General features: G+C 42.7%; 1 protein-coding gene across 3 annotated transcripts in view; it reads left to right on the top strand.

Annotated features, from left to right (window-relative positions):
* LOC126336397 (protein quick-to-court) overlaps nucleotides 1-14,813 on the top strand; it is a 334,356-nt gene that overhangs the window by 153,194 nt on the left and 166,349 nt on the right. For all 3 annotated transcript variants that reach the window (XM_050000076.1, XM_050000075.1, XM_050000077.1), the window contains exon 2: nucleotides 10,687-10,911. In XM_050000076.1, the coding sequence (XP_049856033.1) occupies nucleotides 10,690-10,911 (222 nt within the window). In that variant the 5' untranslated portion in view covers nucleotides 10,687-10,689. The remainder of the gene's footprint in view (nucleotides 1-10,686; nucleotides 10,912-14,813) is intronic.

Genomic DNA, 14,813 nt, shown 5'->3' with positions numbered 1-14,813 from the left:
CTTCCTTTGTTCAAACTGAACAGTGTCTTGGTAATATACAAACTTTTAACAAAAAGAAGTATACAGAAAAACGTTTGGCATGTTCGTATCAAATTTCATTTCCATACGACCAGTAATTGATAAGCGAAGACTTTTATTTAAAAAAATTAAGAGTCAGTATTTTTAATTAAAATTGTCATTTGAAAATTACAAACAATCCTGTTTGCAGAACATACGCAACTGAGCATTATAGCAGAGGTTGAAAATACCTCTTCAGTTTGAAATTACTTTATTTTCACACGACCAGTTTCGGACTGTTATAAGCCCACCCTCAGGTGTCGTAGCTGTGCTTGCGGTCTCCAAACGTCGTGAGTACCACGCGCGGTGTGCTGCCTATGAGCGCTGCCTAAATGCGTTCATAGGCATCACACCGCGCCTGGTACACGCAGCCCACCTGAGGATGGGCTTATAACAGTCCGAAACCGGTCGTGTGAAAATAAAGTAATTTAAAACTGAAGCGGTTTTCATAACCTCTGCATTTGAAAAAATAATACAGAATTTCAATAAAATTAAAAAAGTAAGTTCAGTCTATCGAGACTCGAATACCACTGACCTCAACCTTACGAAAGTTGTATGATACACATTGTTAGAACCCACTGAGGTTCGAACCCAAGACCTTTAGGATTTTAGTCATTAAGCCACTCAGCCACCAAGTTACACTCTACACTTAGCTACTGGCGAGTAATGTATAAGTGTTTTGTACCTAACTCTTTTAAAGACGGTTTTTCAGTGTGTCGTAGTGCTTTAAGAAATTATGTCCAGGCATTGACCTTCAGATTCAATAAATATGAAGAAATTCGAGGAGGATGAGTTCTTCAGGGTCATCTGTAAGGCTTTTGCTGAACACTTCAGATCAGTACGACGTCAGTTCTTTGGTAACCATTTGAAATGACACATGGCGTATTAAACGAAAAAAAAAAAAAATGATTTCGTGGTCTTGCTGAATGTCTGAGCAAGATGACACATTGATGAAGACATTGGACTCACATTCGGCATAACGATTGTTTACCGCTGTTGTAGTTAATTTTGAGCTATTTTGCAAGTTCCACCTACCACTTGTGTCGTTGTCTTTAAGATGATTTCAAGCCTGAAACTAATTACGAGTGGGAAAATCACGCAGCCAATGAAAAGGTTATAAACAAAGTTAACTCAGATCATGACCCAAGGTTCAACTCCATATGTGATTACCCAAGAGAACAATCTTAACTTTTACGTTTGCCACTTGTCATTCGTTCCGTCGCCACTATCTCCTTAACGTGTCTTAGCTATTAAACTCAAATACTTTACTGTTATACTTATTTCTTTTCACTGCACATCGACAATAACCACTCTGTGGATAGTAACATCCCAGGTTATGTCACAATTCAAAATTCTCTTCTCTAGGAATTGTAGCTTTGTAAGGAACAGGTAAACACAAGGGTACACAGTTTTTGCAATGTTTCCACCATTGTAAACAAATATTGACATGCCGTACCAGATGCTTTTGTTCCACCGTGAAGTAACCGGCATCAAAGGAGGGGTCTGAATGAATGCGACGGACGCACCAGATACTCCATATGCTCTGTGAGGTTTTGCGGTTCCCTCGCGTCATTTGAAGCTCCGTCAGCAAAAAAGAAGATAGCAGAGAATGAAAACCACCAAAGGCGTGCCAAGGTGGCGCAAATGAGACGCAGTGTCTAGCTATCTGTTTCGTTACCATCATCTGCTCTGCAGTTACCCAAGCCGGCACGATACCTGATACACCAGTTGTTCTTGCAGTCCAAGTGCATTCATGATCTGTGTAGCTCTTTTGATCGCTGCTTTTCACTGAAATCTGAGAGAATACTGACGTCAATAGCTGGTGGAGCAAGTGTAGGTGAAGATTAGACTGACAACACAGCTGTATCGGCGCACACTGTTTATCTCTAGGAATTTATACATTTTCTGAATAATTTAACTTTTCACAGTATTCATCTTGAAGTTGTGAGTAATGGTGCAGCCTCTCAAGCTAAAAATGCAGAGTTTGATACATTGTTCAGCCGAAACATTATGACCACTGCCCACTGCGGCGTTGGATGGCCGGCACTGTGGCCGAGCGGTTCTAGGCGCTTCAGTCTGGAACCGCGTTGCTGCTACGGTCGCAGGTTCAAATCCTGCCTCAGGCATGGATGTGTGTGATGTCCATAGGTTAGTTAGGTTTAAGTAGTTCTGAGTTATAGGGGACTGATGACCTCAGATGTTAAGTCTCATAGTGCTCAGAACCATTTGAACCATTCTGGGCGTTGGATCAACATCACCTAGACTACATGCCTGCGCGCACACTTGTGACCTCACATACTGATGGCCGGGCCTGTATCGGAACGCTCCTGTAAGCACTCTGCAGCTATACGAACTTCACAAGTTTTAGAGCTGAGACCGCAAAGAGATTCTCGTGCTTTCCTTTTCTACGTGTCCTTGTAATGGAGACCGTAAAGAGATTCTCGTGCTTTCCTTTTCTACGTGTCCTTGTAATGAAAGTATGGAAATTTATATCAATGCGTAAAGTAACTGAACAAAACTGCCCTATGTTATTTCAAGATATAAAATTATTTTGACAATTTGCCTGAAATACGCGTTTCTAGGCTTGAATACAAACTGTAATTTTAAATTCTGTCTCTTACCTCAGGAGCTACGCTTCCTTGCAGTAAAAAATCGGGAATATGCAACAGCAAGCAGACGTTTTCGGTTTTAAATAAAGCAGCTGGAGCTCCTATAGAATTTAAGAATTTGTTTCCCTAGTTATTTTCGTAAATTTTCCTCTCCATTTCAAAATCTGCTTATCTCACACGAAACTCAAATCATTCGACGAAATGGACCACCTCCTGACATAATGTTTAATAAATCAAAAAACTCGAAAAAACATTTTATTTTCCTGTTTCTCCAGAACTTTAGAACCTTAAACATGAAAGATTGTTTCTCCTATATCTTTCATTGAAATTCGTGTTACAGAGTGCTGTTAATTTAATCATAATGCACTTACCTCGAAATTTGCTTCTTATACTGCTTAATCTGTCTAACACTGAATTCATTAAAGCAACTTTCTACGGTAGTTTAATCAAATTGAAATTATTTCCGAATAGCTGTATATGTAAAACTGAACAAAATCATTCTGTAGCTCTTCCAAATAAAATTACTGGAAACTCAATAATCTGGTAGGAATGATAAGGAATACTAAACATTTTCGAGTCACATTAATTAATATAACTATTCTGTGTGACAATAGTTGCAAATATGAGAGACATTTCACAACCAGCTTCGTATTAACCTCGCAGCAATGATCTAGAATTAAGAAACAAATGATTCTGGTACATGATACATGTTGTTGTTGTGGTCTTCAGTCCAGAGACTGGTTTGATGCAGCTCTCCATGCTACTCTATCCTGTGCAAGCTTCTTCATCTCCCAGTACCTAGTGCAACCTACATCCTTCTGAATCTGCTTAGTGTTTTCATCTCTTGGTCTCCTCTACTATTTTTGCCCTCCAATACTAAATTGGTGATCCCTTGATGCCTCAGATCATGTCCTACCAACCGATCCCTTCTTCTGGCCAAGTTGTGCCACAAACTTCTCCCCAGCCCTGTTCAACACTTCCTCATTAGTTATGTGATCTACCCATCTAATCTTCAGCATTCTTCTGTAGCACCACATTTCGAAAGCTTCTATTCTCTTCTTGTCCAAACTATTTATCGTCCACGTTTCACTTCCATACATGGCTACACCCCATACAAATACTTTCAGAAATGACTTCCTGACACTTAAATCTATACTCGATGTTAACAAATTTCTCTTCTTCAGAAACGCTTTCCTTGCCATTGCCAGTCTACATTTTATATCATCTCTACTTCGACCATCATAAGTTATTTTGCTCCCCAAATAGCTAAACTCCTTTACTACTTTAAGTGTCTCATTTCCTAATGTAATTCCCTCAGCATCACCCGACTTAATTCGACTACATTCCATTATCACATGATACATAACTGCTTTTAAAGGCAATTGGCAAATGTGGTGCAGTGGAAACAAATAACACGCTACAATTTTTTGTCGTTTACTTACCCTTGAATGATGCGTAGACACAAATTCCTGTCTGGGAATAGCTGCAATCCTGCGATTTCTCAACTTCACACATTTGGGAAATCGAAACATGTGCACTTTAATGCCTTTTTTGGGATTTATAATTTCCCTGGCAAAAGGGAATGCAGCACTTGTATCCTATACTTCGAAGAACTGTAAGCGAATACTGTATGAAATATATATCAGTTTCACGTGTCACACACTTTCAACACAACATACACGCCAACAGGACTGCCGACTGAAGATGGTCAACAGTTTGTGACGTCACATGCCAATATGGCCGCTGTGCGTAGGCCTTGTATCTAGAAGGCTTTGGTTGGATGTCGCCTGACGCCGTTGCGAGCACGTGATCCGGTAATGAAGGTTCGTAAGAGGAGCAGACACAGACGAGGTATCATCCTAGCAAAGACTCAGGCTGGAAATGGGGAAATCCACTGAGATAAGCGACTCTGACAAAGGGCAGATCATTATTACTCAAAGCCTGTGAACGAGTATCTCGGAAACGGCAAAGCTGGTCGAATGTTCACGTGCTACTGTCGTGGGCATCGACGGAAAGAGGTAGGACTGTGAAACTACCACTACGGGCTAAATGGTTTGAAGTCGTCCACGACTCTTCGCAGAAAGTGCTCTGTAAAGTAAGGCAGATGATGATCTGTGTTGTCTCTGCTGAAAGAGCACAATGCTGGTCCACACACGAGTGCTTCTGAAAACAAGACAGCGGACCCACCTCTACGTGTTCACATGTTGACCCAACGACATCGTCAGCTGAGATTGCACTGGGTACGGGACCATCGGGATTCGACAGTCGATCAATGGAAACGTGTCGGCTCTTCGGGTCCATCACATTTTTGCTAGACTAGGTCGCTATACCCGTTTACAAACCTGGAGTTACTTTCCTTTTCAATTTGGGTATTCCTAGATTGCACTGTTTATTCAAAGTATCTATCTCCATAGTAATCCCATGTTACTGGCAATGTTATGAAGTGTTTTTCTTACCTAATTTGCATCCTGCAACTGGCAACATCAGTTCTTTCTTCCTCGTGCGCGGGAAAAACACGGCGCTTGAAATTAAATGCATTACGGAACCTTTTACGACGATTGATGCTCCAGTGGGAACGAGAAGCTTCGTGAGTTCTTTTAATATAGGATACACGCGTTCGAAATCTTGGAATACATTTCACCATTTCGTTACGAAATCGATTTTGAATATTACCACTACGAATGGTCGCTGTGTGATGAGCAAACGGCAAATACAACAGATACTCTGACATTTCTTGCTTAACGACCGTGTTGCCTTTCTTACGATATCATGAACGTTAGCTACTCAGCAACATCACCGCAAACCAAATCCAGTCTGTCCCGAAGGAATGGTCTTAAGTAGTGCTGTTGTTTTAAACGTCCTGCGAGCAGACGTGTCAAATGAGATCCCAAGCAGGCCCGCTTTGACCACATCTGGATTATTTCGGACGGCTTCACCTAGGAGCATACTAATCTGAATTTACTGTGGCCGTTGCAGTGCCAATACATTTTTCCACACAGGTTGTTTAAATTCTCCCCAGATTGACACCGAGTGTGCACGGAGAAACAGTCGATACCGCGACGTGCAATTCTACACCAACGGCCTTGGCACCAGCACGTCACGTTGGCTGACAGCCTGATAAAGAGCTGGCCGTCCTCTCACGACTCCACTGCTGTGTTTATGATTTTGTTCATGATTGTCTATCTAGTAGATAGGAGCGTTCACGATTCCGATGCGTAAAGAAGACAAATAAAGGTGCTGAATTTTAGTAAACGTGAATGATAGACCATAAATTATTTAGTTTTTATAGATGTTTCATTAAACCACGAACTATGAATCAGTCACACTATTGGTACTGGTTATTTCGAACAATCTTTTGTGTAGAATGATGAAGGAATTATTGTTAGTGCATCACAAGTGCCACCTACAACTCCTGTATCGGTATTGGAGGTAGCCACTTTCTAGAAACTATGTTTCCTTTGCACTGTACTCCCTAACAACACTTGCTTCACCCACACCCTGCACCTCCATTTCCAAGCAACCAAGTAAAAATGTGTGCACTATACTGTTTGTTAAGCAATTGATTGCTGGACTCTTTACTTCTGAAATGGTGGGAATTGGACGTCTTTAGGCTGCCAATGCTTTATATCTGGCCACTGTCTCTAATATTAGTAATAATCATAATCAAAATCATCATCATCAGTACTCGTATATGTTATAAAAGTGTATAGTGTGCGTGCCGCTGAAGCTCAGACACGAGGCCCGGTACGATCGAGGGAGTGGTACGGTGTGGTAGCCCTCTATCACCCAGCCATGAAGAAGGTTCCCATTGTTACATGAAGGGCGTACTTTTCGGGATATAAAGGCTGGAGAATTTCGCCCTTTAGATACTTCTATACCGTTCCAGAACATTCGAAAGCATTCGACAACATTCCAGAATGTTCGGGAATAATCTGGAACATGCGGGAACATTCTAGAATGTTCGGGAACATCACGGAACATCCCAGATTATTGTGGAACATTCTAGAACACTCTCCATTGTTGCGGAATGTTCCGGAATTTTGTGGACTATTCGAAGCGTTTTTGGTACTTCCTGGAATTCGCCACGGGGGGGGGGGGGGAGGGGGGGGGGGGTAGTGGTAAGCTTTCGTAGGGGTATGTAAAGCAAGACCCACCGTGTGTTCGGACGTCAGTTTCTTATCATTTACGAATGGAGGAACCGAAAAAATAGTGCAGTGAGTGAATAAAAACAAACAGTGAAGTGTGAGTACTCAGTAATAAAGTGACTGAATATAAATCGAAAATAAAGTGTGCAAAGCGTACTTGTTTATAAAAAGTTGGTTTGATTTATATTTTTGACAACGCCAAACCTAAAGTACCCCAGCTAGTGGTGGTGATGATGATGATAGCGACATACGTAGAACAACTCGAAACCATGCATTAGATCGAGCGTCAAAATGCATTTAAGAGAAGACTTTTCAGCAGAAACACGCAGACAAAAAGTTAGCAGCTGGAAAGTACTAGCAGTGAATAAAGTCACCACTAGACCAGGAAAAAAGTAGACTGAAGAAAGAAAAAGAACGCAAAGAGTAAAAATGGGAGCTGCTTGGAAACACCGAAGATTGAAACACAATAGCAATTCGTGATCTGACAGGGTCCACTCACCCGTAATAATAACACTGTGTAGGCCCTACAGAGTGTAGCAGCCACTACGTAGTTACTGTTGTGTTATTCTGTCAGTTAATTCATTTGTTGTTGCGAAGTGAATAATGAAACAACTTCTAGTCAGTTTCGAGAACCAGCTGCAACTCGCAGAAAGCATTTCTATGAGATGTTTAAGCATATGCGGTGTATACATCTGAATTTTATTATTACAGCTGTATGGTACAAAGTAGTAGTGAGTAGACAATGTGAGGATGACGATGTTCACACAGTGCTTTCACAAGCTGTAATCTCCACCACATTGTGTCTCGCGTTCATGCTAGTACTTGAAAAAATTTAACTATTCTTAACTTACGAAATAATGATTGCAGTAAAGATTTTTTTAAATATTTTTTTCCGTAAATATGATAGTAGATGAAAACTTTGTGGAACAAATGTTGTATGGGACAACGGGGGCCATAATATGACGGATTTTTGTAGCTAGGTGGGGTCGCATCAGAGATATGAAGGTCAACTTGGTTTTTTCAAATGGGATGCTATAGTTTGGTACTTATTTTCTGATAGCGGCTATCGAGACGAATCTAATGATGTGTTACAGTAAGGTCTTTGAAGGTCAACGAAGGAAAAAAGGTTGCATGGACGTCCATTTACAGAAGATATTCGAAGTGATGACCATTGGTATCAGAGCAGCGCTGCAATCTTCTTATCAAGGATTGAGTGGTATTCCTTATTACTTCGGCACTTATCGAAGCACATGCTCTGACAATTCTCTCTCGTATATCGTACAAATAGTAAATATTCGTCGAATACAGCGCATCCATCTAACGTGCCATTGACATGTAAACACCATTCGACGTTTTCGCAATACAACACTAATAGGAACGGTAAGACTAGTATCGTCGAATCAAGCGAATGTGAATGGTGTATTCCTTCGAAGAACAAGTCAATATGTTTCTCATTTACGGAGAATGCCAACGAAATTCAGTGAGAGCTAGAGACCTGTACACTGAAATATATCCTCAACGCACTCGCCCTAAACGTCGTACATTTAAATATGTGTATGATAAATTGAGAACAACTGGATCTTTAACGCTTCGGAAACATATCCGCCAAAGGAAAGTTACTAACGAGGAAACAGAAATTGGTACTTTTTCTACTGTGGTTTGAGATCCTCGTGTTAGTTCGAGTCAAATCGCAAGGGAATCTTGCATGAGCCAGAGTAGTGTTGTTCGTGTTCTGCATCTCCATAAACATCATCCTTACCACATCAGTCTCTACCAAGAATTAACTGCTACGGATTGTATGCGTCACATTGAATTCTGCCGATGGGCTCAACTTCAGATTCAGAGGGACGACACATTTATTAATTTGATTTTATTTACTGACGAGGCTACATTCACGAACCATGGAAATGTTAATTTGCATAACATGCATTACTGGGCAACTGAAAATCCACGTTGGCTGCGGCAAGTTGCACACCAAAAACCGTGATCGGCGAATGTATGATGTGGGATTCTGGAGGACGGAATTATAGGCCCCTATTTCATCGAGGGAAATATTAATGGTAGGAAGTACACCACATTCCTGCAAGAAACATTAGGTCTGTTATTGGAAGTAACACCTTTAGGATCAAGGAACAGAATGTGGTATCAAAGCGATGGGTATCCGGCACATTTTGCGCTGATGGGTAGAAATGAGTTGCAGAGACATTTCCCAAATCGTTGGATTGGGCGCGGAGGAGATGTGCCGCGGCCGGATCGTTCGCCAGACTTGTCGCCTCTGGATTTTTTTCTTGTGGGGATTTGTAAAAGACGTTGTTTATTAAGACGTTCTAACACCTAAAGATATGCGAGAGAGAATTGTCAGAGCATGTGCTTCGATAAGTGCCGATGTGGTAAGATTACAGCACTGCATTGATACGAATGATGATGACTTCGAACACCTTCTAACGTTCAAGCCACCTTTGACCTTCAAAGACCTTACTGTTACACATCATTGGATTTGTCTCGATAGCCGCTATCAGAAAATAAGTACCAGACTATAGTATCCCATTTAAGAGAACAAAGTTGACTTTCATATCACTGACGCGACGCCGGCCGAAGTGACCGTACGGTTCTAGGTGCTGCAGTCTGGAACCGCGAGACCGCTACGGTCGCAGGTTCGAATCCTGCCTTGGGCATGGATGTGTGTGATATCCTTCTAGGGGACTGATGACCTCAGAAGTTGAGTCCCATAGTGCTCAGAGCCATTTGAACTGACGCGACCCCACCTACCATCAAAAAACCAATGTCATATTATGGCCCCCGTTGTCCCATGTAACTTTTGTCCCACAAACTTTTCAGCTCCTATCATATTTCCGGAGTTATTCTTGGTGGCAACATTTAGTGACTCGCCCTGTATAGCCAGTGTATAGTATGACAGATGCGAAGCCTACAGAGACAGAACAAACATTTCAATGACGGACGGAGAGTTCGTAGTGTTGTTAAAAAAATAAAACAAAATAAAAATAAATGGCATGAGATAGGTTTGAACACGGCTCATCTGCTTCATACTCCAACACTGTGACCACATTTTTCCCTAGGAATCTCATTTTGTGTCTTATTGATGATGAAGTGCCATACTCCCTGAAAGAGTGTAGGGGACGATGCGGGAGACCGGCACAACTGTACTAGGGAAGGTCCTAGCGGAGGTGGTTTTCCATTGCCTTCCTCCGACCACTCAACAACACCCAGTCATCTCGAGGTAGGTGAAAATCGCTGATCTCGTCGGGAATCGAATGCGGGACCCCGTGCTCGGGAAGCGAGAACGCTACCGCGAGACCACAAGCTGTGTGTTATTGTTCACTACATTTGTTCGGGGCGGACGTTCCATGACACCCGTTCAAGTTCATCGTTGATCCATTCACACAGGGGTTTTTTTTTTTTTTTTTTTTTTTTTTTTTTTTTTTTTTTTTTTTTTTTTTTTTTCCACAGGGGGCCACGGGTGTTAAGCCGCGCTCAATGTTACTCTTGTTAAGCTTACTTCTTTTATTACTGTTCAGTACACCTTGTTCCTGTTTTCATGTTTACGTTTTTGACGGGTTATCTACTGGGATGTCTAAATCTGAGGGTGTAGCAATGGGGAGTTTCCTTTGTCAGTTGCCTATTTGCAACTGCAGCATTCAACTAATCCCTTCCCTAGAATATTAACGTGTAAAATAGTAACACGTCGGAAGTAGGCGGACCCTTAAAATGATAGGGCGTGTGTTACGGCTTAAAGGAATTAAGTATGGGATACTCCCGAAATTTTCTTTGTCGTATGAGAGTGCACTTTGGTTGGAGTTCGCTAGTGCCCGGACAATGTCCCCTCTTGACGGCGCGACGCGCCTGTGTGCCGGCAGGCGATGAGCGGCGCAGAGCAGAGTGGCGCCTCCGCCCCCGCTACCGCCTCCGCCCCCGCCGCCGCCACCTCGCCCACCGGCAGCTGCAGCAGTGGCGGCAGTAGCAGCCGCATACCCGTGGCGCGAGCCATGCGCCGCAGCCACTCTATGCGGCTGCGCGGCGAGCAGCAGCGCGCCTGCTTCCCCATAGCGGAGACCGAGGCGCCCGTCAGGAACCGCAGCATGGTGAGTACTGGCTGCTTGCCTGTCCTCGTTTTACGGTGCTGACCTCCTGTAGCGCCTGTGCGAAACTAGTGTCCCGCTGCGTAGTCAGTATCCGCCACTGCGCAACCTCGTCTTCTCGTTAACGGAGCTGACCTCTTCTAGCACCGATGCGGAACGCGTCTTCCCCTGTCTGCGCTTTAATTAAACGAGCAAACACTTTCTCAAACTTAACTAGCTTTTCTCAAATATTTGGCACTCTGACGTGTTTCTCAAACACAGACCGCAATTTACGGAAATGTTGATTGGCGGCTGATTTGACAAGATGGCGGAGGTTGTTTGGGGTGCGTTTCACTGCGCATGTTTACAGAAAAACGAATTTTATTACAATGTATCTACTGCATTCTGAGACAACGGTAAAATACAATAAATAAGAGCACTGACAGTTATCAAAATGGTAGAGGTGTTGCGTCTTTCTCAGCCATAAATTACACAGAAAGACTAAGGAGGAAATCGATATTCTGCGCACAACATACAAGCGGGAGCACAACAGAATAAAATAAAATATTCCACGAGCGATGTGTGTGTTCGTAAGTTGTGGTATTCTAATGACCTTTCGTTAGATGATAAAGCAGAAGAGAAACTTTCCCGTCTTTTTTAATGTGAATGCGAAGTAATTCTGACACATTATTAAAAGTCTGACTGTCCATTCGGAGAAAGTTGATATCGTTAGGTTGTGACACCCAGACCTCCAGATGTCACTCAATCAGATCGGCACCAAACGTTATCGACAGAGTATCGACCAGAACTCCGACATTGTTTGTGGTAATGCGCTGTCGTCCAGGAGGAAGTGCGTAAACGGTAAGTAATAAGTAACACATGACCTACGGAGCACGGGAAAAGGAGCTAGGGCATAGGATACTTGTAAGGCAGCCGCGCGGTCTGAGGCGCTGCAGTCATGGACTGTGCGGCTGGTCCCCGCGGAGGTTCGAGTCCTCCCTCTGGCATGGGTGTGTGTGTGTTTGTCCTTAGGATAATTTAGGTTAAGTAGTGTGTAAGCTTAGGAACTGATGACCTTAGCACTTAAGTCCCATAAGATTTCACACACATACATATATACTTGAAAGGTACTCTTCATTTGCAGAAAAGAGCGCATTTTACTTCATTTAAGCTTTGCTATTTCACTTACGTGAAGTGAATGTATCGGAGCTGCAGTACTTACGGAGTACTGTCTCCACGTACGCGTACACCATAATTACGACGCAAACGTTGGGGTTACACTCGTCTGGTGTGAGACGTTGCCGCGGGGTCCACTGGGGGCCGAACCGCGCAGTAACCCTGGGTTCGTTGTGTGGCGGCGGTGGGGTGGGTGGACTGCTGTGGCCTGTTGTGGGGTTGTGCACCACTGATGGCAACGGCGGGACGAAGCCTCTCCGTTGTTTATAGGTCCACAGTTCCATACAGTACAACACAATACCGTTAATAACTGTCTTCTCAAATGTTGCAGCTGATAGATTGGCCTGTTTCGCTAGATGTGATCACATTACATGGCATGACCTTTTCATACATGCCCAAAACACCGTAAAATACGTGAGCTGAAACAGACTAAAATTCAGCACATTATGGAGAACCCTGTGCGTCACCTGTAGTGGACTTTGACACTTCGAGGAAACACAGTTCTGCAACACCACAGACCAAAGTCCCCACAAAAGCGCGTCCGTTATGCTTATTCCACAAGTTATAGAATAATACGGGGTGTACAAAAAGTCTCTCCGCAATGCCGTATAATTGTTAGTCGCGCGTGCCGTATGCCGCAGTCAATAAACCGAAATAAAACTCGGTGAATTGAAAGTTATTAATTTACTTAATATTCACTTTAACTTACATATTTTCACATTAAAAGTTGAAAGTGTTCCACATGTTGTTGAATACACAATAGTATTCGTCTAATCATGTTTCCAAACACAAGCTCTAACATTTATTCTGTAACAGAAGCAGTGAAAGTGGATATTGCAGTTTTCAATTCATCGATGGATTTTGGAAAGTTTTTATAGACAATTGCTTTCGCTGCACCCCAGAAAAAAATACCAGGTGGTGTTAGTTTAGGCGATGGTGGAGGCCGAAGTCCCTGTGAAATTATGCGATCACCAAAAACATCAGCAAGCAGTGACATTGAAACGCGAGCTGTATGCTCGGTTGCACCATCTTGAAAATAACCGTTCAGTATTTCACTCAACACAAGTTTCCCTATGAAAGGGTACAGAATATGACTGCAGTATTATTGTGGGTTTATTGTTTCGTTGAAAAATATGGGACCCACAATCCGACGACTAGAAATTGCAATCCAAACTTCTACTTTCACAGAATGAAGTGGTTCCTCACGAATACACAATGCATTTGCAGTACTTCACATACGAGAATTTTGCGAGTTCATGTACCCGGATAAATGAAACCACGCCTCGTCAGTGAAAAACGTTTCATTAAGAATATTCCTTCCATTTTGTTGAACGAAATTTTTGAACCATTGAAAATAATGCGAGTTCATGTACCCGGATAAATGAAACCACGCCTCGTCAGTGAAAAACGTTTCATTAAGAATATCCCGTCCATTTTGTTGAACGAAATTTTTGAACCATTGAAAATAATGCAGTCTCTTGCCATGATCAGTATTTTTCAGTTCTAGCACGTCTGTCACGGTTTATGGGAAAAGTTCTAATTTTTTCCTTACAGCTGTGTGACGCGTTCCGACACTAACATCGATTTCCTGAGCGAGTTTTCTTACTGACTTGTTCGGACTCATGGACATTTTATCGGAAATGTCGAGTAGTTTACCCTCAGACAAAACGCTAGGACGACCACTTCTCGGTGCATCTACCACTGAACTCGTACTTCAAAATTTGTTAATGAAATCTAGCAGAGAATAGCGATGTGGGAGTGTTGTCTCCGGGAAAACTGAATTAAATGTTTGACGAACTGAAACTATGTATGTACCGCCAGCTTTGAACACTTGTTCTCTTAACAACACACGTTCTTCAATGGTTACCATTTTAACAGTGACAAAAACAAAACAAAACAAAGGAACTAAAGTTAATGGTTCACGTCGTCACGTAACGACACACACCAACGATACTGCTGACACCGGCTGAGATAAACGAAACAGTGGAATGTCCACTTGAAGGGAAGTAACCCAGGCAGGTGAACAATCATACGGCAAGCGCGGCTAACAATCATACGGCACTGCGGAGAGACTTTTTGAACACCACGTATTACTACGGAGCACCACCGGAATACGGCCACTTCCATAGAACGATCTATCCCCAGGAACCAATTGGTGTCGTGGTCGCGTTAGCATACAAGCCATCCGGGACTCCCAAGCCACCCTCCGGATCGCGCGCAAATCACACACTGATGCGATAGCGACATGTCCGCCGACTGCGGTCCGCAACTCTCACTCCACTTCCAGCTTCGCGCTCACTAGATAAACAACTCGCTCGCCGGCGATGTACCATCACTCGCAGGAGGAAGTATTGCCAACCTCAAGTGGGGTACCAGTCACGGCACACAGCCATCTCGTTCTAAGAAGGGGCCCTTACGGGTTCGTCCTCTCCAATTTTGTTCATCCGTGCATGATTGAGGGTCACTGTCCAGACATCAGAGCAGTACACGCAATTTAAAAAAAAAATTAAAAAAACCATTGCCTTTGAGGATTACTGGATTTCAGAGCCCTGTTAAGTATAAAACATTTATACTCAGACCACATTGCTAATTTATATATCCGTTTGTTAATCAAATTCTGATACATAATTCTTAAAAAAAACATCTGTTTGTTTTTAACTGTATTCGCATGAAAATGCGCCTATTCACAATCAATTGAAATTTGGTAAAAAAAAATGAGAAATATCAGATAGAAAATGAAGTCCTTATTT

Source organism: Schistocerca gregaria, chromosome 2 (assembly GCF_023897955.1).
Source record: "Schistocerca gregaria isolate iqSchGreg1 chromosome 2, iqSchGreg1.2, whole genome shotgun sequence".
NCBI classification, from domain to species: Eukaryota; Metazoa; Arthropoda; class Insecta; order Orthoptera; family Acrididae; genus Schistocerca; species Schistocerca gregaria.
This window is presented reverse-complemented; position numbering and strand designations above follow the sequence as displayed.